Source organism: Tamandua tetradactyla, chromosome 5 (assembly GCF_023851605.1).
Source record: "Tamandua tetradactyla isolate mTamTet1 chromosome 5, mTamTet1.pri, whole genome shotgun sequence".
NCBI lineage: Eukaryota > Metazoa > Chordata > Mammalia > Pilosa > Myrmecophagidae > Tamandua > Tamandua tetradactyla.
Window position 1 is genome coordinate 85,434,688 of NC_135331.1, and position 25,107 is coordinate 85,459,794.

At 44.7% G+C, this 25,107-nt stretch overlaps 2 protein-coding genes across 7 annotated transcripts; one reads left to right on the plus strand and one right to left on the minus strand.

Annotated features, from left to right (window-relative positions):
* Window positions 1-1,312: 1,312 nt before the first annotated feature.
* Window positions 1,313-16,871, minus strand: GNL1 (G protein nucleolar 1 (putative)). 3 transcript variants are annotated; one of them, XM_077161205.1, is made up of 14 exons: window positions 16,791-16,871; window positions 16,270-16,675; window positions 15,715-16,121; window positions 15,134-15,299; window positions 14,576-14,712; window positions 14,286-14,437; window positions 14,095-14,166; window positions 12,837-13,044; window positions 12,600-12,695; window positions 11,993-12,190; window positions 2,747-2,925; window positions 2,512-2,674; window positions 2,065-2,205; window positions 1,313-1,677 (listed from the first exon to the last, which is right to left on the minus strand). In XM_077161205.1, exons 3-14 carry the CDS (start codon window positions 15,785-15,787, stop codon window positions 1,436-1,438), a joined length of 1,827 nt encoding a protein of 608 aa, XP_077017320.1. In that variant the 5' UTR covers window positions 15,788-16,121; window positions 16,270-16,675; window positions 16,791-16,871; the 3' UTR covers window positions 1,313-1,435. The 3 variants fall into 3 exon arrangements, with proteins under 3 accessions (XP_077017320.1, XP_077017322.1, XP_077017321.1); XM_077161207.1 differs by having other exon boundaries at window positions 11,993-12,187; window positions 16,791-16,870; XM_077161206.1 differs by lacking the exons at window positions 16,270-16,675; window positions 16,791-16,871 and having other exon boundaries at window positions 15,715-16,259.
* On the plus strand, window positions 15,718-21,211 carry PRR3 (proline rich 3). Of its 4 annotated transcripts, none has more exons than XM_077161213.1 (5): window positions 15,718-17,058; window positions 17,761-17,823; window positions 19,539-19,613; window positions 19,710-19,829; window positions 19,933-21,211. In XM_077161213.1, exons 1-5 carry the CDS (start codon window positions 16,956-16,958, stop codon window positions 20,037-20,039), a joined length of 468 nt encoding a protein of 155 aa, XP_077017328.1. In that variant the 5' UTR covers window positions 15,718-16,955; the 3' UTR covers window positions 20,040-21,211. The 4 variants fall into 4 exon arrangements, with proteins under 4 accessions (XP_077017328.1, XP_077017327.1, XP_077017326.1 ...); XM_077161211.1 differs by having other exon boundaries at window positions 15,887-16,329; window positions 16,616-17,058; window positions 19,539-19,829; XM_077161210.1 differs by having other exon boundaries at window positions 15,887-17,058; window positions 19,539-19,829.
* The last annotated feature ends 3,896 nt before the right edge of the window (window positions 21,212-25,107 follow it).

The window sequence follows — 25,107 nt, forward strand, 5'->3', positions numbered from 1 at the left end:
GACCCAGGACCAGAGTGGGATGCTTTAGAGAAAAGAGAAGGAAATTGATACTCCTCTTGTCCTAATGTCTACCCTAATGGCCAACCTATCAAACTTCACTACCATCCAAAACAGACCACACTGAGAGCAGGAACAAAGCCCATTCTTCCTTCTTCCAAGAATTAAATAAAAAAATTCAGCCACTCATTTACCAAGAAAGCGAGTCCAACAGGGCCTCAGGTGCCCTGACTGACAAGAGGGTTCTTCTCAGCTGAAATGCAGAGATGACACCATAAGATGGCTCTGGTCATCTGCTAACCTCTAGCTCAGACCCTGCATGCCACTTTTGCTCCATCTCCAAATCAGGGTAAATGGGATGCAGAAGGCTGATTCTGTGTCCTTTTATAGAGTTTGCACACCCACCTTGGTCCAAGCTGGAGGGAGAAAATAATGGGAAGAGAAGTCCATTTCCTTACCTGCTGGGCTTTTAAGTAATGAAACTTAACAATGTTAAGAGATGTTCTCCTCAAATAATAAATGTGCATACAAGTTGTCTGCCAGTAATTAAGACTCTGCTCCTAAACATTTAATCAATGTTTTCACTTGCATCTGTCTTAACTTGAAATTTCTATCAACAGGAAGTTCTAGAATTATACAGCATAAGCCCCTGGGATTTAGAGAATATAGTACACCCTTCTTTTTTCTTTTCTTTTTTTGGCATGGGCAGGCTCTAGGAAACAAACCTGGGTCTCTGGCACAGCAGGTGAGAATTCTGCCATTGAGCCACCAGTGCACCGCCCTAGTATACCCTTCTTAATCCAAATACTTAGTTGCCTAAGAATGGGTCTTTATCATGGCCAGGCTGGTAAACTTAGGTCAAGCCCCATTTGTGCATCTTCATATGCTCAGCACAGGGTGTGGACACACAGTGGATCTTTAATAAATATTTGCTGAGCTTAAATAAACCCTGTAAAAAAGTTTCACTTGGAGACATCAGCTTGTGACATGTTCTCCCACCGTTCCTCCCAAAAACTCCCTAGTCTGGAGGCAGGGGGCTCACAGGAGGGAATGATACAAACTCCAAAAGGGGGGTGGGTTTAGACCAAGCCCCAACAGTTTGACCTCCCGTCCCTGTACCCATCTTGATAAAGGGATTTCCAAGATGCAAAGAGGAGAGTAGGCAGAGGAAACAGTTTTCAGGGTCTTAGAACCCACCAAATTAACTTCTAAGAGAAGTCTTCCTTCGCTAGGAGAATATACAAGAAAAGAAGGCAGAAGAGGGCAGAAGCCTCCGACAGCTGTCAGCTGAAACAGCCTCTCTCACCTCAGTCCATTTGGGGAAGGGGCTACAAAGCAGACAATCTTTATTCACAATTGGGGCAGCAGAGGGGAGATACTCCCAGGTCAGTCCAAAAGCAAAGATATTGGGTAGGGAAGATGATGCAGGTATAGGGACTCAACACTCGTCCTCACCCAGAAGGGCATAAGGGTTTCGGCCAGGCAGGCTGGACCCTGGAGCCGAGGTCGGGGTATCCTCATCCCCTTCCCCCTCCTCATCTGCATCACGGTCCTCCTCTCCCTCCTCCTCACAGGAGCTGCTCAGCTCTTCTTCTTCTTCCTCCTCCTCATCACCTGCTGGCCCCACTCTGCCTTGCAACACCACCAGCTCCATGGTCTCTGGATGAGATTCCCAGGTACCTGGGGAACCAATATAAGAAGAGTTTTGAGTAGGGAACTAAAGCCAGAGAAAAATGGGGAGGAAGCAAACACTAAGAATAACAATAATTTGTAAAGTTGTTTGCATTCACTCATTCATTCACTCAACCAATACCTGAGCAACTCCCATGGGCCAGGCACCAAGCAGACGTCTTGTACGTATTAACCCCAATCTTTACAACAACCTTACTGGGGGGAATTTTTCCCCCTATTCTGCAGACCAGGAAACCAACTCAGAGATGTTAAGTAACACAGAGCTGGCCAAGAGGCACAGAATCCCAGCTTGGCCCTCATTTTGTCTCGCTATGAAGTCCTCACCCTTTGCCTACACGCTAGCAGGGGGTAGGGAAGAACATCTGGCTCTCTCACCTTTCTGTTCACTGTAGCCTGGGGGATGAAAACACAGGCTGAGGCGGCCATCCACGGCCAGACGCAGGAGGCTATTGGCTGCTCTGTAGACATCATTTCGAGCTGCCTTGGCTGTCTTGTAGCCACGTTTCTCTGCCCAGGCTGGGGAGAGAAAAGAATAACAGGTAAACAAGTCAGTTAACCAGGTCCCAGTCACAAGTCCCCATCCCCTATAACACAGCCCTTCCGGTTTTCCTGAGGACATTCCAGGCCACAGACCTTGCTGGCTCTGGGACAGAGACATATGGGTCAGTGGCCAGCTGCTTCATCAACCGCAGTCTCTGGGGAAGGGAAAGGAGTCAGGGACAGGTAAAGGGCAAGGCCAGAGGTAGGCAGGTAAGGGGGGATCGACTGAAACCAGGCAGGGAGAAGACAGGCCCAGGGAGAAGCCAGACCCATGGAGCTCACCTTCACAGATGTCCCAGGCACACCAGGGGTGTTCAGCTGAGGGGTCTTCAGCCTCTGGATGACGCAGATGGAGCAGGGCCTGCACGGGGATGCGGGAGGCCAGATAGCCCACAGCTGTGTAAGGCTCCTGGATCTGGGCGATGGGGTAGATCCCAGCCAGTACCTAAGGGAAAGCAAGAGCACTCAGCACTCTTCCTCCATTTCCCACCTTCTCTCCCTTCCCCTGCCCTCATACCTGCAATTGCCTGGGAAGAAGAGAGGGGAAGATGAGGCCTGGGCAGTCACAGAGCTTTACTGAGGGGGTGAGGAAGTAGGTCTGAAAGTAGCGGGTGTGGCCCGGGGTTCTGGAGACACTCACAACCTTCCGCCCCACCAGCCCGTTGATCAGTGAGGATTTTCCCACATTGGGGAAGCCTGAGGAAGGCAAGGAAAATACAAAGAAAATTAACATTTGACAAGTCCTTACCCTGCAACAGACAGGACTTGGTGCCTTGGCTACAGATGAAATGGGGACTGGAGGGTTCAGAAACTGCCAGTGTGACCTCAAGGCAATTTACTCAGCTTTCTGGCCCATGTTCCCTCATTTTACCTGTGTATACCTCCTACCCCAGAGAGGTCAGGGTTAAATGAGATAATAGCTGCAACAATATGGTCCAGTGCCTGCAGTTAGAGTAAGTGCTCAATATGAATCAGATACACATCCCATAATGATCACCAGTGCTATATCCAAAGAGAAGAGTGAAAGGCCTTAGCTCCCAAGTTGCTCTCTTCACGACCTGCACCACCATCATTTGGGCTGACTTCAATGTCTGCTTAGATCTGCTGCCTGGCACGCTGGCTTCTCAGGGTCTCAATCTCAGTTTCAAAGACTGTTTCCTTTACCCCACCTCAGCTACCCACTCCCATGGCCATGACCTTCGTCACTCTATACTTCAAAAATCTTGATTTCCAATACCCTTCCCTCTGCCCTTGCATTCCGTCTCTCAGAATAAGCTCACTTATTCTGGATCCTCCGTTCCAATAATCCTCTGACTCTGGCTCTAGCATGACAACACTTTTTAATACCCAACTCATGTCCTCATTTCCCTTTGTACCCAACTTGGATTTCATGATCCAGCTCCACAGCAAGTTCCTTTTATAGACCTTAAACTTCCTGGTCCTGCCTCTCCCCTCCATCTCATTCACCTGGAAAACCCCAACCAAGTAAAACGCAACATTCAGGACCTGCTCCCGAGCACCTGAAGGTGGCTGGGGAACGATGCCCCACTGGGCTGGATGCCCCATTGGGCTGGCAGAACTCCTTTTACAACATGCTGAAGTGTCTCTTTCTAATGCAGATAGATGGGAGGAAGGGAAGGGGGCATGAAGGGGGAGGGATAGAGAGAGAGAGAGGATTACAGATTGAATTATGTCCTTCAAAAAGGCAGGTTCAAGTCCTAAACTGTGGTCCCATGAATGTGATCCTATTTGGAAAGTTGACAGCAAGTCACCACCAGAACCCTACAGACTTCAGAGGGAGCAGGGCCCTGCCCACACCTTGATTTTGGACTTTCCGGCCCCTAGAACTGTGAGACAATAAATTTATGTTATTTTAAGTGACCCAGTTTGTGGGACTTGGTTACAAAAGACCTAAAAAACTAAGATAGAGAGAAAGAAAGAATCACATATAGATAGATGAAAAAGAAAGGGAAGAGAGGGAGGGAGAGGGAGAGAGAGAAAAAAAAAGAAACCTCATCAGACTACTCCCCCAACCCCATTTCTGTCTTCTGTCCTCTTTACACTAAAACTCCTTAAAAGACTTGTCTATTTTTTGTCACCACTTCTTCATGTCATCTTCTTTGTGAACTACAGCATACAAAACATGTGTAACACATAAATGTACAGCCTGATGAATGCCCTGGGTCCAGAGTGTGATATACTTCTACAAGGCGCTGTTTGTCCACTCTTGAATATAACCCTCTCAGTCTACACATGTGAACCTTGTCCTCACTCTTAAGGGATTCCATTCCTTACTTTCCTTTATAGATTTATGACTGTGGAGCCTAAACAATGCAATTTAATTTTGCAGCTTTTGAACTCTATATAAACAGAATCACACAGTACACCTTTGCTTGAGTCTGGCTCTTTTCATGCAAGTTTACATGAGGGTCACCCATAGTTTTGTGCATTCTCTCACTGGCCTGCCCCAACCTGGCTTCCTCTCCACCCCTCCACAGAAACCACTGATCTTCACATTGCCAAGGCTCTGTTCTCATCTTACCCAACCTCTCAGCAACATTTAATACAGCTAATCCTTCCTTTCTTTTTCAAATACTATTTACTTTTGACTTCTGGGACATACTTTTGGTTTTCCTTCTCTCCTTTGCCAGCTCCTCCTTTTCCCAACCTCTAAATGCTTGTTTGCTCTGGAGCTTGGTCTTGGGTCTTTCCTTCCCCACCTACCTCTCTCCCATATATCATCCTATCCCATGGCTTTAAATACAATTTATACCCACCAATGGCTGCCTAAATTCAAATCTCCCTTTAGCTCCAGACTCCTATACCCAGCTGCCTATTCCAACATCTCCACTTGGGATATTTAAAAAGACTCTCAATTTCAATTTCTTGCTCCCCTCCCTTCCCAGCCCTGCTCCTCTCCCAGTCTTCCCCACCTCTAAATTCCCAGGTGCTCAGGACAAAAACCTGTAAGTCGATGAGTGGCTAAACACACTGTGGTATATACATACGATGCAATATTATACAGCTGTAAGACAGAATAAAGTTATGAAGTATGTAACAACATGGATTGACCTTAAGGACATTATGCTGAGTGAGATTAGCCAGAAACAAAAGGACAACTACTGTGTGGGCTCACTGATATGAACTGACATTAGTGAATAAACTTGCAATATTTCGTTGGTAACAGAGACCATCAGGAGACAGAAATAGGGTAAGATATTGGGTAATTGGAGCTGAAGGGATACAGATTGTGCAACAGGACTGAATATAAAAACTCAGAAATGGACAGCACAACACTACCTAACTGTAATACAATTATGTTAAAACACTGAATGAAGCTGAATGTGAGACTACTAGAGAGAGGAGGGCTGGGGGCACAAATGAAATCAAAGAAAGAGAGATGATAAAGACATCAATAATCTAGGAATGCCTAGAGTGTATAATGATAGTGACTAAATGTACAAATTTAAAAAATGTTTTTGCATGAGGAAGAACAAAGGAATGCCATTACTGCAGGGTGCTGAAAATAAATGGTAATTAATATTTTAAAATTTCAACTTATGTGTGAGACTAAAGCAAAAAATGTTTATTTGGTACAAAATTTATATTTTGACTAGTGCATTTCCTAATATGAGTTATGTAGATAGCTTCATTGAACACCATAAGTACATGGAACCTTGAGTAGGACATGAGATTTTGTTGGTTTTTCCAGAGTGATGCCCCAATAAATCCCAGAGTGATCAGTGAATAAAAAAGTATTTGCAAAGTCCCCTTCGGAGAATGGTGAGAACGGGGGAAAATTCAACCTTCCTAAGTTGAGTTCTTGATATTCTCATAAGCAGTGTGGACAACCAAAGCTATAGGCTGAGCCCCCAGTCTTGGGATTTGTTCATAGGAAACTTAACCCCACAGAGGATAAGTCAAGCCTACTTAAAATTAGGCCTAAGTAAGTCAAGCCTACTTAAAATTAGGCCCCAAAAGAACCTCTTTTGTTACTCAGATGTGGCCTCTCTCTCCAGCCAACACAACAAGCAAACTCACCACCCTCCCCCTATCTATGTGGGACATGACTCCCACAGCTGTGGACCTTCCCAGCAATGTAGGACAGAAATCCTAGAATGAGCTGAGACTCAGCATCAAGGGATTGAGAAAACCTTCTCGACCAAAAGGGGGAAGAGTGAAATGAGACAAAATAAAGTGTCAGTGGCTGAGAGATTCCAAACAGAATCAAGAGGTTATCCTGGAGATTATCCCTACACATTAAATAGATATCACCTTGTTACTCAAGATGTAACGGAGAGGCTGGAGGGAACTGCCTGAAAATGTAGAGCTGTGTTCCAGCAGCCATGTTTCTTGAAGATGATTGTATCATGATATAACTTTTGCAATGTGACTGCGTGATTGTGAAAACTTTGTGTCTGATGTTTCTTTTATCTACCTTATGGACAGATAAGTAAAACATATGGATTAAAAATAAATAAATAATAGGGGGAACAAATGTATTAAATTTAGTTCATTGAAATGCTAGTGATCAATGAAAGGGAAGGGTGGGGGTATGGTATGTATGAATTTTTTTCTGTTGTCTTTTTATTTCTTTTTCTGAACTGATGCAAATCTTCTAAGAAATGATCATGTTGATGAATATGCAACTATGTGATGATATTATGAATTGCTGATTATATATGTAGAACGGAATGATCATAAAAAAGATAAATAAATTTTTAAAAAAGTAAAAAAATAATTACAAGCATACCTTGTTTTAGCGCACGTTGCTTTATTGTGCTTTGCAGATATTGCATTTTTTAAAAATTAAAAGTTTATGGCAACCCTGCATCAAGCAGGTCTGTTGGCACCATTTGTCCAACAGCATGTGTTCACTGCATGTCTCTCTGTCATGTTTTGGTAATTCACTCCCTAATTTCAAGTTTTTTCATTATTACTAGTATTTTAGCTCTTAGGTGATGTAAAATCAGTGATCTCTGATGTTACCATTGTAATCGTTTTGGAGCGCCATGAACTGTGCTCATGTAAGAGGGCAAACTTAATAGATAAATGTTGTGTGTTCTTACTGCTCAACCGCCCAGCCATTCCTCTGTCTCTCTCCCACTTCTCAGGCATCCTCATTCCCTGACACTATCATATTGAAATTAGGTCAATTAATGGCCTTACAATGGCTTTAAGTGTTAGTGAAAGGAAGAGTTGCAAGTCTCTCACTTTAAATCGAAAGTTAGAAATGAGTAAGTTTAATGGGGAAGGCATGTTGGAAAGCACACTGAAAGACAAGACAGGCCAAAAGCTAGGACCCTTGCAAGTTGTGAATGCAAAGGAAAAGTTCTTGAAGGAAATTAAAAGTGCCAGTCCAATGAACAAATAAATAATAAGGAATCAAAAGAGCCTTATTGAATATATGGAGTTTGCTAGTTTGAAAGTGTTGTGCACCCCAGAAAAGCCATGTCCTTTAACCCTTCAATATTGTAGGGTTTGAACCTTTGGTTAGATAGTTTCCATGGAGACTGACCCACTCAATTGTAGGTGTGGCCTTTTGATTAGATGGAGTTACGACTCCGCCCATGCAAGGAGTCATTCAAAGGGGGAAAATTTTGGAGAAAACAGTTTCTTCAGAGCCAACAGAGACACAGACATTTGGAGATGCTTGGAGTGCTGAAAAAGAGAGCAGATGCCTAGACAAGAACATTTGGAAATGCAGAGCCTAGCAGATGTCTCCATGGGCCTTCCCATGAGATGCTAAGCAAGCCAGAACCCAGAGTAGTGACCTGGAGGAGCTTAGTGAAGGCCCACAGATGCTTAGAGAGGAAACCTCCAGCAGCAGAAGCTGGAAGCAATGAACTGGGAACAAGGACCAGCAGATGCCAACCATATGCCTTCCCATGTGACAGACACTGGCCTTTTTTGAATCAAGGTAACTTTCTCTGGATGCCTTACTTTGGACATTTTTATGGCCTTCGAACTGTAAACTTGCAACTTAATAAATTCCCTTTTTAAATGCCACTCCATTTGTGGTATAATGCATTCTGGCAGCATTTAGCAAACTAAAACACAGAGAAAGTTTTAATGGTCTGCACAGATCAAACTAGTCACAGTATTCTCTTAAACCAAAGCCTAATCCAGAGCAACATCCTAACTCTTTTCAACTATATGAAGGCTGAGAGAGATGAGGAAGCTGTAAAAGAAAAGCTGGAAGCTAGAGGACACTGGTACATGAGGCTTAAGGGAAAGAAGTCATCTTTATAATATAAAAATGCAAGGTGAAATAGCAAGTGATGATGTAGAAGCTTGCAGCAAGTTATCCAGAAGATCTACCTAAGAGAACTGATGAAAGTGGCTATGCTAACATCAGATTTTGGAAGTATTCTGCTCAGAAAAAAAAGACTTCTTTCGAAACATTACTACTCTTTCTCATTAAACACTGGTGACCCAAGTGTTCTGATGGAGTTGTAGAATGAGACAAATGTTGTTTTCATGTTTAAACAACATCCATTCTGCAGCCCAAGAATCAAGAAGTAACTTTGACTTTCATGACTTATTATTTAAGAAATACATTCCGTAAGGTTATAGCTGCCATAGACAGTGATTCCTCTGATGGATCTAGGCAAAGTCAACTGAAGACATTCTGGAAAGGATTCACCATTCTAGATGTCATTAAGAATATTCGTGATTCATGGGAGGTCAAAATATCAACATGAATAAAAGTTTGGAGGAAGTTGATTCTTCTCCCATGGATGATTCTGAGGGGTTCAAGACTCCAGTGGAGGAAGTAATTGCAGATATGGTGGAAACAGTAAGAGATCTAGAATTAGAAGTAGAACCTGAAGATGTGACTGAATTGCTACAGTCTTATGATAAAACCTGAATCATGATATCATAATGGAAGACCAACAAAAGTGGTTTCTTCAGAAGGAATCTACCTCTGGTGACGATGCTGTGAACATTGTTGAAATGACAACAAAGGTTTTAGAATATTACATAAACTTAGCTGATAAAGCAGTGTCAGGGTTTGAGAAGACTGACTCCAAGTTTGAAAGACGGTGCACTGTAGGTAAAAATGCTCTCAAACAGTACTGCATACTACAGAGAAATCTTTTGTGAAAGGAAGAATCAAGTGATGTGGCAAACTTTCTTGTCTTATTTTAAGAAATTGTCTCAGCCACCCCACCCTTCAGCAACCACCACCCTGATCTGTCAGCAGCCATCAACACTGTGGCAAGAAACCTCCACCAGCAAAAAGATTACAACTTGCTAAAAGCTCAAATGATGGTTAGCATATTTTAGCAGTAAAACATTCTTAAATTAAGGTATGTACATTGTCTTTTTAGGTATAATGCTATTGTACACTTAATAGACTATAGTATAGTGTAAACATAACTTTTATATGCACTAAGAAACCAAAAAAATTTGTGTGACTTGCTTTTATTGGATATTCGCTTTATTGCAGTTGTCTGGAACCAAACTCACAAAAATTCTGAGTTCTGCCTATACTATTCCTGGTACTATTATCACTATTTGTCAGGTATTGTTAAGCATTCTCAACATTATTCCATTCAATTCTTATATCCATTTTAACTAGATATCAAAGTCCTTGTTTTAAAAATCAAAGTAACTGGGTGGTGTGACGGTGGCCCAGCAGGCAGAATTCCTGCCTGCCATGCCAGAGACCTGGGTTCGATTCCTAGTGCCTGCCCATGTAAAAAAAAAAACTTTATTAAAAAAAAAAAATCGAAGTAACTGACAAATATTGTATGATCTCACTGACAGGAAAACAATTAGAACTTGCAAACTCATCAAGTCAGAAACGAGAACACCGCCTACTCAGGGCCAGGGTGGAGGTGGATAACAGAGAATTGCTGGGTAATCGGTAGAGTTTCTGCTTGGGGAAAAACTGTGGCAACAATGGTGGTAATGGCAGCTCAACATCGTGAATGTAATTAACACTACAGAGTTGTATATTTCAAAGTGGTTAAAAGGGGAAGTTTTAGGTTGTATGTGTTATCAAAAATTAAAAAAAAAAAAGAATTGCCCAACACAGAGTAAGCCTAATGTAAACTATGGATTATAGTTAATAGTATAATTATAATAATATTGTTTCATCAATTGTAACAAAGGTACCACATAATGCAAAATGTTAATAAGGAAAACTATGGGAGGGAATATATGGGAACTCTGTACTTTCTGCATTATTTTTCTGTAAACCTACAACTGCTCTAATAAAATAAATAAATAAAGTAACTAAGACCCAGAGTATTTAAATAACTTGCCCAAGATCATACAGCTTGGGGACAACCAAATCAACAGGCCAAGCCCTCGATCTTGGGGTTCACCCCTATGAAACTTATCCCTGCAAAGGACAGGCTAAGGCCTACCTAAAATTAGGCCTAAGAGTCACCCCTAGAGAACTTCTTTTATTGCTCAGATCTGGCCTCTCTCTCTCTAAATCAACACAGCAAGCGAACTCACTGCCCTCCCCTCTCTACATGGGAGATGAATCCCAGGGATGTAAACTTCCCTGGCAACGTGGGACAGAAATCCTGGGATGAGCTGGGACTCGGCATCAAGGGATTGAGAAAATCTTCTCAACCAAAAGGGGGAAGAGAGAAATGGGACAAAAATAAAGTGTCAGTGGCTGAGAGATTTCAAACAGAGTCGAGAGGTTATCCTGGAGGTTATTCTTACACATTATATAGATATCCCTTTTTAGTTTATGGTGTATTAGAGTGACTAGAGGGAAGTACCTGAAACTGTACAGCTGTGTTCCAGTAGCCTTGTTTTTTGAAGATGATTGTATAATAATAAAGCTTTTACAATGTGACTGTGTGAATGTGAAAACCTTGTGTCTGATGTTTCTTTTATCTAGGGTATGGACAGATGAGTAAAAAATATGGATAAAAAGTAAATAATAGGGAGCTCAAAGGTTAAAATAAACTGAGTAGATTGAAATACTAGTGGTCAATGAGAGGGAGAGGTAAGGCATGTATGAGTTTTTTCTTTTTTCCTTTGCTTGAGAGATGCAAATGTTCAAAAAATTGATCGTGGTGATGAATACACAACTATGTGATGATATTGTGAGCTGCTGATTGCACACCATGTATAGAATGTTTGCATGTCAAACATGTTTATGTTTGTTTGTTAAGGTTTACAATGAAAATATTTTTTTTAAAAAAGGACATTATTGGGACATAAGAAAAAACTGGAATATGGAATGTAAGCTTTATGTTAAACTTCTTGAACTTGATAACTACACTTAAGGTGATCACATAAGTAAACAGCATTGTTCACAGAAAATGTACATGGAAATACTATGTGCTCAAGGCAACCTGCTCTTAAATGTTCAGAAAATAGATGGCTTGAGATAGAGATAGAAACAGAAGGCAGGAAGGGGAGGAGGAAAGGAGGGGAGGGGAAAGGGGGTAATGAGCTAAAATTGGTAGATCTGGGTATGGGGAGGGCGGGATGGTAGAGTTCACTGTAGGGAGTTTGTATTATTGTAAATATCCTGCAAATTTGAAATTATTTCAAAATTAAAAGTTAAAAATTAAAAAAAGATCATACAGCTGGGAAGTAGAATTGAACTCAAGCATCCTCATGATCCATCCACTATAGCAGATGGCCTCCTTGTCACAAAAACTGGCGGAAGTTGCCCCCTCAAAGGCCCTGGAAACTAATAAGGCCTGTCACTTTTCCTCCTGGTAAAAGCTTGAAATTCTGTACCTCCCTGGAGGCCACCATGCCTAGGCTGCTGCCTCCTTACCCACACAGCCGATGGTCACCACTCCATCCTTGTAGCGCTCCCGGGTTGGGCCAGTTGGCTCCATCGCTGAATCAGTCTGCTGCTCCACTAGGACTGCTGGCCCATCCTCCTCTTCCTCTTCCTCCCCAGAGCCATTACCCCAGGTGGCCCCAGCCACATCCCGAGCCATCTTCTCCCGCCAGCTGCTCAGGTCCACTGCTCAGGGAAGAAGAGAAAGGAGGGTCTCTCCATGGCTGCTGTACGGTGACAGATGGTATACTGCACAGCTCTGATGTAATCAGTGCCCTGTGGAGTTGTATCATGCCCAACCTGCACAACAGTGGTCCAGAGACTCTCCCCAGCTTTTACTTGATCTCAGCCCTGGAATCGTCTGCATTTCTCTGCCTGGGTTTCTGAAGAGTACACGGAAGACTGAAGGCAGCAAGCCACTGAGGTTCCTGCCTACCCGCTGCCCTACTTGTCCCACCAAATTAGTTTGCTCCCTATTTCATCCCTTCCTCTGGCCTCTCTTGAGGGTCTATAATAGAAACGTAGACTTCTAGAAAGGTGAGCAAAATGACTCTGGATCTTGGGTCTCTCCCATGGCCCTCCTCTAAGAGACACATACCTTTCCCAGCAGTGATGGCTTCACAGGCTCTCAGCAACTGCTCTGGTCCCAAGGCCCGAGTCCATCCTCTCCCCCGCTTCCGACTCTTCTTTAAGACTGAGGTCAGAAGGCACAAAAGGATTAGCACACAGGTTTCCACATTCCATCTTTCCTACCCTCGTCAACAAGTCCATTTGTTCTCCCCTCCTCCCACACCCACCCCAACTCTCCCACATTGCTTTTTTATTGCCTACTCACCACTACTAGAGTCCTGTGGGGAGTGGGGATCCCGAGGGAAAGATGTGAAAAGGACGATGTGGAGCTGGGGGTAGTGTTGGTGGAAATAATGCTTCCAGGCAACTACAAGAGCTGGCGGGGCCAGATCCACCTTGTTCAGTACCAGCACCAGGGCCAGTCCAAGTTCTCCAGTCACATACTCATAAAGTGCTGGTGGGAAATTCACAACCTGAGATGGGTTGATAAGAGGATGGAGTCATGAGAGGTGAACTGAGGATCCTCTACCTCCAGCTCAGAGACAATCTGCTACCCTGGAGGTAGCAAATTCAGGGGTAAAAATGGTAAATCAGTCAAACTGAGGAAAGCTCTAACAGGGACTAGTAACATCTGTGCATGAGTTTCTGGCAGGCTTCCTGCAGTTCATGATTAGTGACAAAGGTGACCCAAAATCAAGATAAAGAAATTGCAACACTCAGCACACTGAGGGAAAGGCCAAGACCAGGAACAAAGGATAGAGGATGGGAGTAGAAATGTTTTCATTCATTTCACTCATGCATTCAACTTGTATAAGTCTGTACATGTGCATACAGAGTGCATGTGTATGTAAACATGTGTTTGCATTTAGGGCCTGCATGTTTCCATTAAGTGTGTGTAACTGTGTGTGTAAATATGCCTATGTGTATAGATATGCACATGCACATATGCATGTATTTGTGAGGGTGTATGTAGGAATATGTGAGTACATGTTGTTAAAGATCTCAACCTAAATGTCCCCACAGACCTCCCATTCTCTGACTGGAGGACAAGAGTGAAGTGAAAAAGCCAGGATTTGCACAAGGGTAGTTGAGCACCAGATTCTATAACCTTAATCACTACTGTAGCATTCCAGGTGATACTAAGTTCCATAGTGTCTGACGTGGCAGTGCTAGAGAAATTAAGGAAGGAGAAAAGGACATCTTTGGGTGGTGTGAAGGAAGTTCCCAGCTATCTCTACAGAATCCCCTGGGACTTTCTTTTGGTTTAGCTCTCATGAGGTAGGAGACAAGAGACATAGTTCTTTGTCAAAGGGAGTGGAGAAAGATAAAGACAGATGACCTGGGGAGGAGTGGTAAATCATGACAAAAGATGAATAAAGAATTGGTCCCTGACTGCACACATCAGCAAGTGAGAGAGAAATCTGAGAAGGAAGAAGGATGCCTCTCTGTCTCCCAACTCCTGCCTCTGACCTTTACCCCACAGAACTTTGCTACCCCCACCCACCCTTATACTCAGTACTCACAGGATGTCGGATATCAGTGATGAGCAGGACAATGTCAGACATCTCTAACACCCGCCACAGCTGCCTCCATGTCTGAAAAGACAAGAGATGGTAGAAGAGAACCTGGACCCAGAGTCCTTCTTTCTCCTGACCCCAAGCCAACTTGACCATGGGTGGACTATGCCTCACTCCTGTCTCTGTGCCCGTCTTACCTCCAGATTGTGCTCAAAGTAGCTAAGTTTTTCAGAAGTGTAAGCTCCATGAATCTTCCCAAGATACTCCTGGAAGCTCCGTTCCTCCTGGCTCATTAGTTGCTCCTTGGACATCTCATAGCTCCAAGGAGGACGTCGGGGAAAGTCCAGAACTAGGAAACCAGGAAAAAGTCCAAGTAAGTATGAGGATAGCTTCAGGACTTGAAGTGCATCCCAGACCACTCCTTCATGATGGTCAGCTCTTACCCATCCAAGCTCCTTCAATATCCAAGTGTTGAGATCTTACTCACCAGAGCCAGGCTGATAGACTTCCCTGATATCCAGCTCCAGCACCTCAGCACTGACAGGCTGTAACACTTGCTCCCGGGCAGCCTTCTTTCTCCTCTCCACCTCCTCCCGGCTGTCTCGCTCAAAATGCAGCCGGTATCTAAGAGGACAGGAACCAAGGTATCCAACACTATAGATCCTGTGACTACAAATTCCAGTCTTTTCCCCTCTGGGGTGGACAACTTCTCAAAGCTGTTCCTCAAGTTGTTCGAGTTTTCTTTCTCAATTTGCCTTCCCCCTAGTCCCTCTTTCACGACATATGCAGCCTTCCCCTATGCCTCACCCTTCTGGAAATCAAACTCTCTCCGCCCTCTCTGGAAGACAGGATTGTGGCTGGCTCAGGGGAGCTCAGCGACCCTCCACCCACCTACATACCCACCCTGGGAAAATCTGTAGCATCCCTGCCCCGCCTCCTCCACTTTCAAGTCTCCACCAGCAGCAGCCCATTTCCCACCCCCAAACCTTCGGTCCAACTTCCAGGTGGGTGGGGAAGACCTGGCCAGCCCTCGGCCCACCCTCACCGATTTGGGTCATAGCCTCGTGGACCCAGCCCCTGGGAAGGCTGCTGGTTGAGCCTGCGGATATGATGGGTCACAGACTCTCCGTCTGAGGTGTCAGTCTGTTCCTCCCGCCGCTCCCGGCTCCCGCTGCGACTGTTGGAACTGGAGCGTAGCCCATCTTGAAGCCCTGCGGGGAGGGGCTGGTGACGCTGGGGCCGGCCAGCTCTCCAGGAGCTATATGAACCCCTCCCCAGGTGGCATGGCTCCCTCTCACCCCACCCCACTTCTTTCGAGGTCCGGTAGTCCGAGCCAAGCTGCTTGGGACCCTGCCGGATGTGCGTGGGGGGGAGTCACTCTAGAGAGCTGCGGGCCTGACGCCCCGTTGGTGCTGGAGGAATTCCCCTCCCCCAACTCCCCATGCTTCTCCACCCCTTCCAGTTGTAAGAGAGGGCTGAGGTGGGGGAATCCCATCCGCAGTGGCCCGCGCGTGTCGGCGCGCGCCCACCGCCCCTCCCACGCCCCCCAGAGGTGCGGCGGGCACACCCCTCCCTACAGATGTGCGGCTCCGGAGCCCCGCCCCCTCCTCCCGCTCCTGCACTGACCTCGCTTCCGCTCCCGCTTGTCCTGCAACTGCTTCTTCTTCTGCTTCACGCTGAAGGGCTTCTTCCTCGGCATGGCCCGGACCAGCCACCTGGCCCGCCCTCAGCCGAGCTCTCGCCGCCTCAACTGACACTCTTTGGGCAGCCCCCGCCGCAAGGGCCCAGGACCCTAGAGGGGGCGGGGCTACCCGGTGACGTCAGCGGGCGGGCCCCACCGACTCGCCGTGGCAGCCCGGGAGAAAAGCGCACAGGGGGAAATTCAGTCACTGCCCTCTGGGAGCGAGGCGAGAAAATGATGTGGGGTGGGCTACCTCCACAGGAGAACTAGCGGCGCTTTGACGGCGCAGGGGCGGCAAGGCTGGAGGCGCGCGTGGGAGGATCGGGCAGACTTCGTCACGGACGCTACCAACCTGCGTTCGGAGAAGGGGGGACGCGTGTCATCACTACCTTGCGCGCCGAGGAGAAGCTACCACTCACCTGGAGGAGGGGCGGAGCGGAGGACGGGAGAGGGGCAGCGTTGCGGGAGAGGGGAACGTGGACGCGCGGAAGCTACCTTACCAACTCGGGAACTTGACCTTAGTAGAAAGCCCAGACTGAGCGTCCCAGGAAAGAAACCAGGTTGCTGGGTTACGCTGGGGGCAGGGTCAGAGGTCATGTGGGGCGGGCGGCGGCCTGAAGGGTCCTTCCTGGGCGCCGCCCTGGTGAGACCCAAATTCCTTCTAAGAACGAGGATAAGGAGCAGATTTACAGATCATGAGTGCAAACGCGAGCGAGAAAGGAACCCAAATGGGACAAGGACTTTTGGGGGGAGGTCAGAGGGCATGAAGTTGTGACTGCCGCTGTTACCATAGTAACAGGGGACCGGATGTGGCGATCACAGGGTGCGACGTCTCTTTCTTCCCAGGCCTTCTGGCTCAAAAGGCTCTCCACGCTGTGACACGCCGGGAGGAGCTGGATATGTTGGCTTTTTTCCCGCGGGAGAAGAGAGGAAAAATTTTTTTAAGACTATATAGAAACGCAGCAAAGAGAATACTCTGCATTGGCGCCATGTTTAGTAAAGACGAAGGGAGGCAGTTTACGTGAGAATGGAGCTACAGTAAAGGTTCCCTGCAGCCTTCCGGAAGTGAAATGGCGGGAGCCTCATCCTCGCTGTCCACCAACCTTCCCGGAAGCGGAAACAGAATCTTAGTGTGCCCCTTTCTCACTGCCCTCCAAATCCCGCTGCAGCCATTGCCGCAGCCACGATGCCGAAGCGAAAGAAGCAGAATCAGCAGCAGCCACACCCGCCACAGACCCCACTGCCAGAGCGAGACGAGACTGGAGACGAGGAGGACGGGAGTCCTATCGGTGAGGAGCCCAGAAGGGGTGTTGCACATGTCAGTCAACGCGTCTGGGCGAGGGGCAATAGAATGACACCAGTTGGGGAGGGGGGTGGGCGTCTAACGGAAGGAGGAAGGTTGCAAGCATTGAGGTAGAGGTTCTATCCGGGATAGAACCCTGAATGAGTTCTCGTATTTGAACCTTAAACCTCAGTTCGGCCCACAAACCTTTCTAGGGAGGGCAAGGGAGGAGAGGATAAAGAATTTTTGTGCGCAGCCGCAATACAAGGAGTGAGAGGGGTTGTACAGAGGTTGCAAATTTAGATGAATGGGAAAATAATTTGTGAACACACTTTCACAATTGGAAGTGAAAGTTTGGCCTTCTCTGAAGGGGTGGGGGGGTGCATGGGCGGGGAGGAGAAGACAACCACCTGATTGGCCAACAGTTTAAGGCGAGTGACTGGATTACCTCTGGAAGAATTGGTGATGTTTTGGATAGCAACATTATAAGGGAAAGACATCCCCCAGAGATGCCTCTACGTTTTGCAAATCCTGAACAAGCATTGCAGTGGCAGATAGATAAGATGAGAACTCTGCAACACTGCTGAGAATGTACCTAGTTTTAACAGTTGGAGTAGGAAATGTGTACTGAAGAGAAACATAGAAGAACAGGATCATCAGTCCTTTATTTAGTCCATTCTGATGACCATATTTTCATGTCTACTCTCAGGACCACCTAGCCTTCTGGGCACTCCCCCCATGGCCAATGGAAAGCCTGGTGACCCCAAGTCAGGTGAGAAGGAAGGGGATCTAATTCTGGATTAAACCCTGGAGAAAAGGGAGGGAGTAAAACCGGGAGTGAGAGTGGGGACTTAAAATAAAAAGATCAAGGCTTCCATACCTAAATAAATGGAGAAGTTTTGTATATTCATAGAGTAGAAAAGTGATCATTGTAAAAATGTCGGTTCTTTCCAAATAGATTTATAGATTCAGTGCCTTCCTAGTCAGAATTCTTAGATTTTTTTTTGTGGAAATAAACATTCTTTATTTTTGTATGGCAATGCAAAGAGTCAGAGTGAGAAACTGCCAAGACAATCTTGAAGAATAGTGGGAGGGCTTACACTGAATGTCAAGATTTATTGTCAAGATTATTTATGCCACTGTGACATTAGCACATTGACAGGCATATAAGTCAAAAGAACAGCATAGAGAATCCAGTAATAGGTCTGCACATATGAACTTAATTTATGCAGGGGACACTGAAATGCAGTCTTTTCAGTAAATGATGCTGAATCAATTGGTTGTTTATGTGAGGTAGAAATGAAAACTTGACCTCCTATCATACCATACACAAAAATCAATTCCATGTGGATTGCAGAGCAAAGTGTGAAAAATAAAATAATACTTCTAGAAGACAGACTCATATTAATTATCAAAATAAGACTGATCAATTGAATTACATTAAAAGATGTAGGCTTCTGTTCATTAAATGACACTATTAAGAATTTAAAAGGGGACCATAGAGGAGAGAAGATATTTGTAACTTATATAACCGTAAAGAGAATATATGTTGAATATATAAAGAATTCTTCCAGATAACTAGTTAGGGAAAGGGCAAAAAATCAGAATAATCATCTTCTAAAAGAGGAGATCTAAATGCCCAATAAACATGTGAGCAAGTTCTTAACATCATAAGTCATTAGATTAATGCAAGTTAAAGACACACCACTTTTCATACTTACCAGAACGGCTACAATGAGAAAAGACTGACAATACCAAGTGTTGTCTAGGATACAGAACGATTGCTGGTGGGAGTGTAAATTAGTGCAACCACTTTGAGATAAAAAAATGTTTGACATCTGTTAAACTTGAGCACACATATGCTCTATAACCCAACAATTCCTCTATTACATATATATACAGCAGAAATGCATACTTATGTGTAACAGAGGCATGTATAAAAATGTTCACAGCAGCATTTTTCGTTATAGCCCCAAACTGGAAACTACCCACATGTCCACCAGTAGACTGGATAAATAAATTGTTGTATATGCATGCAGTGGGATACTACACTGCAATGAAAATGAACCAACTACTGCTACAGCAACCTGGATGAATCTCACAAGCATGATGTTGAGCGAAAGAAGCCAGACACAAAAGAATGCAGACTGCATGATTCCATTTATCGAAGTTCAAAAAAACAGGCAAAAACTAACCTGTGGTGTTAGAAGTCAGGAGAGTGGTTACCTTTGGGGAGGAGGGAGGAATCGTGGTTGGGAGGAGGCACAAAGGGGGGGCTTCTGGCATGCTAATAAGGCTCTCTTCACCTGGGTGGTGGTAACACAAGTGCGTTTATTTTGTGGTAATTGAGTTATACACTTAAAATTGGTATATTTTCTGTGTGTATATTGTACTTCAATAAAAAGAGTAAAAGAAAAATAATCAGGGCTTCTGTATCAGGATTAATTTGTCCATTAATCAGCTTTCTGTCTTTTTTTCCCTCTGCAGCTCTTAACAGAGGTCCTCCAGGATCAAGGGGACCAATGATTCCACCACTGCTGAGTCTCCCACCTCCTCCCCGGGGTAGGGGCCCAGTTCGGGGAGGCCCAGGTCCCAGGTCTGGCCCTTATGGTCGTGGTTGGTGGGGAGCCAATGCTGAACCTCCTTTTCCGGGACCAGGCCATGGGGGCCCCTCCAGAGGAGGCTTTCACAAAGAACAGAGAAACCCTCGAAGGCTTAAAAGCTGGTCACTTATCAAGAATACCTGCCCACCTAAGGATGGACCCCAAGTTATAGAAGGTGAGGTTCATTTTTTTAGCCTGTACACATTTTATACCTGTTACTGCCAGAGAGACCCAATTCCCAGGATGCCTATGACTGCCCAATTTTCATTGTTCCACAGACAAATCTGACCGCCCTGTCTGCCGACACTTTGCCAAAAAGGGCCATTGTCGATATGAGGACTTCTGTGCCTTCTACCACCCAGGCGTCAATGGACCTCCTCTGTGAAACTGTGCCTTCCCATCTAGGCTGGAATGAGCCCTCTGTGACTTGGCGGCCATGTATTTCCCTGTGATGGCTACTGTGAGGCCCTTCACCCAACACCCTCAGTCAATGACATGCCCACCTTCATTCATCACCTTCCCATGTGGGGTTCAGAATTGTGTTTCGCAGTGTGCGCTCTTTCTTCTGATCCAGCCTTGAGAGACTTGCCTTCAGGACCCCATCTTTGCTCCCTTCAACTGCCTCCTGGATCCCCTTTCTTCTCGCCAAGTGACTGCTGAACAGGAAACCTCGTTGGTGCTGTTTCTTGTGCATCTGTCCACCTGTGCCCCAGTACTGCCCTTGATTCCTGAGAGCCCTGATCAGTTTCCTACCATTCCTTTCTAGCTACTTATTTTAAGTCCTTTTTAATGTGATATACCCTACCTGCAATGTTGTCAGCTGCTCTGTGAAACTTAACCAGGTTGACTGGCCTGGGGTCTAATTTGAATGACTGGTACAGAGTTATTCCCTGAAAGGCCACTCTCCCTGCTTTTGGATTTTGTAGTTTCTGCGTCCATAGCATGATCCCCACCACTGTGGTCTGTGATCACTGTGTTTTGTGAAACTGTGCATCCCCTTGTAGCTTTTCTTAGTATCTGTGACATTTTTGTGATTTCCCAACACTAGAATAAGTTATCTGCCAAAATGAATGAGGCTCTTGGTGCCCTCTAGACTTTCCCTACCTCCCAACATGGGAGAATAGTGAAACTTCCATGAGACTGCCTCCCTGGTCCTCCCCTTTCTCACAGTATCAGTCATTCTGGGTCTGAAGTAGGCCCATGAAACATCTTTTAAAGCTTCTGATGGGCCTACCCTATCTTCTCTACAGCCCATTTTAGTTAGACTGTGTCATTGTGAGGCCACCAACCCTTTCATTTGAAATCTGTGAATCTCCACCTGGTCTATCTTTGGGTGGAATCTGGACAGTACTGTTGCTCTCTTCTCCTACATCTCTGGCACTGGTTGTTTTCTGTGAAAACAGCAATGAACAGATTCAATTTGGAACTGGCCCTGGGGAAATGGGTCAGTAGTTGTGTGGGCAAGAGGGAGGGTTGAGAGCTGTTGGAGAACTGAGAATGAGTTTTTTTTTTCTTTATAACATTTTTTTATATTAGTAATAAACACAGTGGAAACGAGCATTTTTTAAAATCCTGTGTTCCAGGCATCTCTGAGATGCCAGTGAGGCTATTCTTGTTGATGTCAGCTCATTCTTCATTTACTTCATGCGCAGTGGTGATAGAGAATGACAAAGTTTAAATTTCTTCCAGTTCAAAAGAAGTAATGGGTCCCCTCAACCTATAGGTTGTTTGTAGGTTTGGTGTTTATGGAATGGCAACGACAAAGCATTTTTTTTGAGGAATTCTTGTAGCATGCCTGTGGAACAGACAATACACTAGACAAAGAGACCATTGAAAGCTGAAACAAATGAGCCACTTGCAGAATTTAAAAATCCGAAGTGGAGACACTCATCAAATAATCACTCACATGGAAAGTTAAACTGTCAAAAGTACTGTGGAGGAGACACATGAAAGGAGAATATGTAATAAAGGGAGTTAGAGGAGATGACAACTGAGACAAGCTGAAAGAAGCAGGAGGTGGGCAAGAGAGCAGTCCAGGCAAATGTCCTGGGGCGGGCTAAGAGAAGTAGAGGAAAAGTGAGAGACAAAGCAGAAGAAAGGAGCTAGATCACTGACAGCTTTGTAGAATATAAGGATTTAGATCTCAAGAGAGAAATGTTTGAAGAGTTTTAAGCAAGGGAGTATCATGGATTAGATTGATATTTTGAAAAGATAAACTAACATGAAGAGGAGTAACCAAACTTGGAAGTGGAGGTTAGGTTACTTCATAGTTTAGGTAAGTCATGTTGGTAATTTAGACTTGGGTAGTGGCAGTAGAGTTGGAGAAAAGTAAACGTTTGGAAGTGAGAAGTGAAAAAGTATTTTGGCTTTTGGGGGATAGTTCTGGCTTGCATAACAAAGTGTCATTTAAGAAGAAAGGTGTCATTGGAATAGAATATAAGAATGTCATTAATTTGCTTTGGTATGATTAAATCTGAACTGCCTTTTGAGAGCTTGGACAAGTAGAGATAAAGCAGGGAGTTGGATATACAGAATTGGTATTCAGATTAAAGCTAGAGGCAGCTCTGAGGTGTTTGCATATAGGTGGTGATTCTAGCCATGATCATGGACATTCATTTACTCAGTAAATATTAAGCACCCACTGTTCCAGTTTATCAGGTTTAAATTCATTTGTAATAGAAACCCAGAATTAGTCTGAAAGCAAGATAAATTATTTCTCTCATAAGTCAAGAGATAGACAATCCAAGGCATGAATGACAATTATACCATAAGACATTCAAGTATTTAGAAATCCCATCCTCCAACTCTCAACTCCCCAATCCCTAGGGTGAGACCCTCTTATTCACAGTTCAAAATGAAGCTCTAACTTCCCCATCCATCCATGTTTCAAGCCTCAGGATGTAGGAAGGAGCAGAGAACACCACCTCTTTGGAGGAAATTTACTGGAAGCTAGCTAGCACACAGTTCTTCAACTTACATCCCATTGGCAGTTAACATCATCCCGTGGCCAATACCTAGCTGTGAGAGGCTGGGAGAAGTAGGCTGCTCCACGTAACTGTTGAGCAAAATTTCTGGGGTTCTCATCAGGTTTTCATAATAGGGTGAATAGCCTCTACCAACCACTAACCATGCTAAAATCTGGGCATGCGATAGAGAATAAGATAATGTATCAATACCCTTCAGCCAATGATCACCAAGAATACACTGATAGTAAAAACAGATTTGTTAACTAATGGGGTGACTGAGACATCTCATTAAGAAGGGATTTAAGATTAGGGCTTATGTTACATGATTCAGGGAAAGGTTCAAGGAAGTGGAGACTTGGTCTGGATTGGGTGTTGTCAGGAAGCAGGGGCAAGTCTATGATTGTATTTCTTAATGAACCTTGTCTAGAAGGAGGGAGGAATGAAACAACCCTAATGCTGTAAATGGTAAGAACAGTAGTCACTCATACTAACCAAGAGCAGGCCATTTAGTATTCTGTGGTTGGTATAGTGGCCTTGTTTTGACTGCTTAGTGAAGGTTATGAAGTTTGTCTCACTTTATCACAGTCACAGAAAGGCTTTGTTTGATATTGGTGTTCTGTGAGAATGTTATGCTCTGTTGCATGGCTGTGAGTGCCAGGTCAGCTTCTAGCAACACTAAGGCCCAGCTATTAGTGTCAAGCCAGTTGTCAGGGGTTGTTTTTCTCAAAAGTAGGCCAGTGAATAATTACAGATTGTGATTAATGATGTAAAGGAAATAAATGGTATATAGAGAATAATGGTTAAGGGCGACTCAAGACATGGGGTCAGGCTACACCTCTCCAAAGAATCTGAAACTGAGATCTAAGAAGAAAATGTCATACGGAAATAAAGGGACCAGTTTAGTCCTGAGGAGCTCTGATATTTAATGGCCAAGTAGAGAAGGACAAGGATGAGCCTGACAAGGAGAATGAGAAGGGATGGCCAGGAAGGCAGGGAGAAATCTCAGAGCATGGTATCATCTAGCTCCTTGCTGTGTGCCAGCTACCATGACAAGTTTTTTATATGCATTGTCATATTTAAGCTTCACATTCATTCAATGAATACTTCAGTGCCTGGTCTAGGCTAGGCACTATTTCAGGGCTGAGGATGTATTAATGAAAAGGACAAAGTTCCTGCCCATATGAAGCTTACATCCTATCAAGGATGATAGACAATAAATACGTGTAATATAATTTCAAGTAATAAGTGCTCTGAAGAAAAGCAAAGTGAAAGGAGAGGCTAAAGAGTGACAGGTGAAGGAGAACTAGGTTGACACTAAAATCAATATGGCTTCTTTGAGGAATTTACATTTGGAGAGAAACCTAAATTAAACAAGAGAACTATATGAATATCTGAGGCAAGTACATTCCAGCAAGGAACATCAAGGGCAAAGGCTTGGAGGCAGGAATGAGCTTGGGCTGCTTGAAGTAAAGATAGAAGGCCAGTGTGGCTAAAGTGTTGGCACTGAGATGAAGATGTATGGCAGAGGCCTGATCACCCAGAGCCCTGTAAGCCATCATAAAGTATTTGGATTATATTTGATTGCATGTATTGAGCAAATGATGACATTGTAAAAATACCACTGACAGTAGGTGTTGTGAACAGACTAGAGGATGAGAATGACAACAGGAAGACCACTTAGGAGGCCACTGCAGTGGTCCAGGGGAGAGAAAATAGTGGCTTGGCCTAGTAGAAAGGAGAGAGAAACAATCAAATCTGGGATATGTTGTGTAGTCTCAGTTGATGGCAACTCCATCTTTCTAGTTTCTCAGGTCAGCAGCCCTGGTGTCATTCTTATTTGTCTTTTTCCCATACCCCATAGCCATTATCAAAGCCTGTTATCTATTCTTTTCAAAATATTTTCAGGAACTGCCCTTTTCACCTGCACCACTATCACCCTCGTCTGAATCAACAATACTAGCTAACAGATCTCCCTGCTTCTGTTATTCTCGCCACTCCCTGGGCTCCTGCTCTACTCTCAACCCAACCTCCAGAGTCATCCTTTTAAAATAAAGGTTGGGTCATATCACTCTTATGCTCAGACCCTGCAGGGACTTCCCACTGTAGTCAGAGTAGAAACACAAATCCTTATGATGGCCTCCAACACCCTACACAATCCAACCTGGTTTTACTTTTCTGGTCGCCTCTCCAATGCCTCACACTCACTCATTCAACCCAAGCCACAGTGGCCTCCTTGTTGTTGCTCCTCATATGCCCCAAGTACTCCTGCTGTAGGGCATTGCTCTAGCTGTTCCTTCTGCCTGGGAGACTCTTTTCCCAGAAATCCACACAGCCAAGATTCTCACCTTCTTCAACAGTTTGCTTGAATTTCACCTCACTGAGGCCTCATGAATAGTCTTTTTAGTACTACAAACTGCCCTCTCAATACCCTTTATCTTACTTTTTTTCCCCAAGGCATGATGGAAAAAATTTCCAAAAGATATTTTC